Source organism: Dromiciops gliroides, chromosome 1, assembly GCF_019393635.1.
Source record: "Dromiciops gliroides isolate mDroGli1 chromosome 1, mDroGli1.pri, whole genome shotgun sequence".
Taxonomy (NCBI): domain Eukaryota; kingdom Metazoa; phylum Chordata; class Mammalia; order Microbiotheria; family Microbiotheriidae; genus Dromiciops; species Dromiciops gliroides.
In genome coordinates this window covers 400,560,695-400,565,192 of record NC_057861.1, presented here as the reverse complement: position 1 = coordinate 400,565,192, position 4,498 = coordinate 400,560,695, and the positions used below count along the sequence as shown (strand labels likewise).

Here is a 4,498-nt window from a genome sequence, read left to right as displayed (position 1 = left end):
AGGGGAGTCTCCACATGATCATGTGTTACATATTTCTTCTTGGGACAAAATATTAAATTGATATTATATTTTTTCTATCTATCTCTGATCTGTTTCGTAGGAGGATATCATGTTCTCTGATCTGGTTAGGAGGTATTATAAGATATTATAATTTCTCTGATCTGTTTATTAATTTTGTAGGAGAGTTTAAACATTATTTGTCTGATCTGTTTGTAGGAGATAGGCAGATCTATATTTTAATAACAAAAACTATATTTTAATATTCAACAGTAATTTAAGTATGAGGCCACACACCCCAGGTACCAGATGTGGGCAGAGGAGAGAATATGCACAAGGTTTGGGACATGCTTTTGTAACTTTTGCCCATGGCATAAATTGTTATTATATATCCTTTTTAAAAAATTTATGCCAACCAGTTGATTGACATTGAGGGGAACACACTGAATGGGGGCTCATACACCATAGCATTAGAAATCACTACCTCTTAAGGTTCTCTAATGATAGAACCCTTAGGGGAGAAGTAGTAAATTGCCCTCTGAGGACTTCGACCCCCCAGTGGAAGTAGGGGTTAGGAGGGTAAACCCAGAGACAGTGTTATAATAATATAATAACTACAAATTCCTGACTCTAGGAATTCCACAACTGCACTGCCTTTTATTTGTCACCAATCTGCCATTCTTCAGATTCTTTACTATATGTAAAGGAGAGAAGGAAAAAGAAAGATGATTTTTTTAAAAAATAAGAAAGAAGTCCAATTCAGAGAATTAGGAATTGACAGTTCACTGAAAACAGATGAGCAAGGCACATGTCTCTACCTCTTGTCATACTTCTGCCCTCTAGGGTCAAGCAGAACAAGTTTGGGAGTCTTTGATTCTTTTGGCTACCACACCACACTGTTGACCCCATATTGAGAGAGCAGTCTGATAAAACACTTAGATTTTTTTCACAGAAAAAAATACCCCTACCATATACTTGTGAAATTAAATTTTTTTTTTTGCAGGGCAATGAGGGTTAAGTGACTTGCCCAGGGTCACACAGCCAGTTAAGTGTCAAGTGTCTGAGGCTGGATTTGAACTCAGGTCCTCCTGAATCCAAGGCCAGTGTTTTATCCACTGTGCCACCTAGCTGCCCCCAAAATTAATTTTTTAAAAAAATAACTCATGTGAGACTCCCAGTGCTTAGCACAGTGCAAGGTACATAGTAGGTGAATAATAAATGCCTGTTGATTTGATTTGACATTAATCCTTATTAACATTTATTATTAATATGTTAAGCCTTTCTGGGTTGCACTCCCGACTTTCCACAGAACTTTGTCTACCATGTCATAGAAACCTCCTCCCCCTGGAAGTTCACTCCATCTCTGGACTACTTCTCATATTGAAAGTACCCTCCACCCCCACAACTCTTACTCTGAATGACCAGTTCCTCCCAGAACCTCCCTTTTAAGGAGGAGGTCCAGGTAAACCAGGTCTTCATTCCTCTCCAGGCTGCATTCTTGATTCTCCACAGGACTTTCTCTACCATGGCCCAGCCTAGGTACTTTCACTTCCCCTTCCTCTCCACCCTTTTTCAGCTCCACTTTTTTTTCCTCATCTTCCTCATTAGAAAGTAAGTTCCTTTGAGGACAGAGAAAGCCCTTTTTCATTGCTTTCATTTGTTCCCAGCCCTATGCTGGCAGCTAGTAAACACCAATGAATACTTAACAAATGCTTTGATTTGACTAACCATTAAGTTTAATCTTCCACCCTTTGTCCTTACCCACCAATATACATTTAGATCCTAGATACACCATCTTATATATTAGCTCTTCATCCCAACCTTATGCCATTGATGGAGCTGAAATTCAAACCTAGGTCTTCTGAGTCCTATTCCAGTATTATTTCTGTTTATACCACACAATTCTTTTTTAATCCTTTTTTCTCACTTCTTAATGCATTTTATTTGGACTTTGTATAGATTAAGATTCAGATCAATTCAGATTAATCATTCCTTATGGCACAGTAATATTCTCTTTTTTTTGGTGAGGCAATTTGGGTTAAGGCCTAGGGTCACACAGCTAGTAATTGTTAAGTGTGTGAGGCCGGATTTGAACTCAGGTCCTCCTGAATCCAGGGCGGTGCTCTATCCACTGCACCACCTAGCTGCCCCACAGTAATATTCTTTTACATTTACATACTATAATTTGTTTGGTTCTGTTTGTTTATAGCTAAATGCTATAAACAAATGCTGAATGCTTTGTTTATAGCTATCATGCCATGCTTAATTTAGATGACACAGGTTGGGGGTTTTTTATGGTATTTCTGTGAAATGTAGCATCCCAGTCTCTTTTCCTCGGCGCTTCCCAAGGAGGGGCAGCTCTCTCTTCACCGGCACCATGCCAGCCCTCAGACCGCTTGTGAAGCCCAAAATCGTCAAGAAGAGGACCAAGAAGTTCATTTGTCACCAGTCAGACCGATATGTCAAGATCAAGAGAAACTGGTGTAAACCAAGAGGCATTGACAACAGAGTGCAAAGACGATTCAAGGGCCAGATCTTGATGCCCAATATTGGTTATGGAAACAATAAGAAGACAAAACACATGTTACCTAGTGGATTCAGGAAGTTTCTGGTGCACAATGTCAAAGAGCTAGAAGTGCTGCTGATGTGCAACAAATCTTACTGTGCTGAAATTGCTCACAATGTTTCCTCGAAGAATCGGAAAGTCATAGTTGAGAGAACAGCTCAGCTAGCCATCAAGATTACCAATCCGAACGCTAGACTGAGGAGTGAAGAAAATAAGTAAAAATTTGCACATTTTTATTTGTGTTAAATAAACCACCAATGACAAAAAGCAAACAAAACAAACAAAGAAATGTAGCATCCCAAACAATTAAGGCTCATGAAATTTTTCTGATATCTTATTCACTCACAGATGCAGAAGCGCTTAAAAATAATACTTTTTAAAAAGAACCACTCCATTCAGCTTTTTAAGCATAAGTACATAGAGTACTCAGGAAGTATGGATGACGATTATCATCATTAACATCCTTGTTCTTCTCATTTATTCATTGCCAAGTAAAACCACCGTCACTCAACTCTGGACTGCTGCCCAGGGCCAGGTGCACACAGATGAGAGGCAGAAAAAGACCAAGGTAAATATTCCCTCTCTGGGAAGGACTGTTCTTTCTAGGACAGTCTGGAAAATCAGACTTTCACAGCCTGTGACAATGGTGAACACTTAAATCAAAAGGGGAACAAGTTCCTTTCCCAATTGCATTAATGAAGCCTACTGATCCCTGACCCTATCCCATTTTGCTGAGTAATATATGGATTTCATTTATGTGTTTGTGATAAGATGAGGTAACTAGAAGAGAGACAGTTTAGTGAAGGCCAGTGGGTACCTGTCCAAGGAGTTAAAATAGGCCTTGCTTTAAAAAAAAATAATAACCCTTGAGGGTAAATGAGCCCAGTTGCAAGATATTTGCTCTACCCTCAAAAAATGGTGCCAGTTCTAAATTTCTTAGAGAACAGTGAGCCAGAATAACACACACCAGCCATCATAACTTGACTTTGGGAAATTGCATTTTGAAGGACCTCAACCTTCTCTCTGAAACTACAGCCTGCTTTTTTTTTTTTTAAACCAGTGTTCTTCTAGTGATGCTACGTGACTGTACACCATGGAATGCTGCAGTTCTGAAGAATTCAAAGTTGAGGGTCACCCAAAGGGCAATATAGAGGTGACTGGGGAGCGAGATGGGTCAGTCATGTGGCCAGAGCAAGGGATAGATAGCCTCTGTGGGTCACTGGTTTGCAGGCAATATCCAAAGATCTAGAAGAAGATTCTCATCTTGTGGGATAAACCCTCCCACCCCCCATCGAGGATTTCTGGGTAGACATGGACAAGAATTGCATAGAATCAGAAGGCATGAGTGGGTTGCAATCTTCACCATTGAAGGGAATGCCTCTATCTCTGAGATCACAGATTCTTTGAAGCATTCAAGGGATGAAAGCAATCTTTTCTGCTCTTATTGCCTCTTGGCCTGCTCATCACTGAGACCTAAATTGTTCTTTTTTAAAATTTCCATTTATTTTATTTTTTCCAGTTACATGTAAAGGCAGTTTTCAACATTTATTTTCATAAGATTTAGAGTTCCAGATTTTTCTCCCCCCCTTTCCTCTCCCCTTCACAAGACAGAAACCGAAACCAATCTGACATAGGTTATATATGTACAATCTACAGGTGCTCTTTGTGAGAGGAGAGGAGAGAAGAGGAGAGGAGAGGAGAGGAAATAAGGAGAGGGGAGGAGAGGAGAGGAGAGGAGAGGGGAGGAGAGGAGAGGAGAGGAGAGGAAATAAGGAGAGGGGAGGAAAGGAGAGGAGAGGAGAGGAGGAGAGAGGAAATAAGGAGAGGGGAGGAGAGGGGAGGGGAAGGGAGGGAGGGAGGGAGGGAGAGAGAGAGATTGATTGATTGATTTAAGGCAGTAGTACCTTCCACCTAGCTTCTGGGAGTACAGCCTAT

General features: G+C 40.4%; 1 protein-coding gene across 1 annotated transcript; it reads left to right on the top strand.

The window, feature by feature from the left end:
* The first annotated feature begins 2,374 nt into the window (after nucleotides 1-2,374).
* On the top strand, nucleotides 2,375-2,782 carry LOC122735544 (60S ribosomal protein L32-like). The gene has a single exon (XM_043977166.1). The coding sequence runs from the start codon at nucleotides 2,375-2,377 to the stop codon at nucleotides 2,780-2,782; it is 408 nt and encodes a 135-aa protein (XP_043833101.1).
* The last annotated feature ends 1,716 nt before the right edge of the window (nucleotides 2,783-4,498 follow it).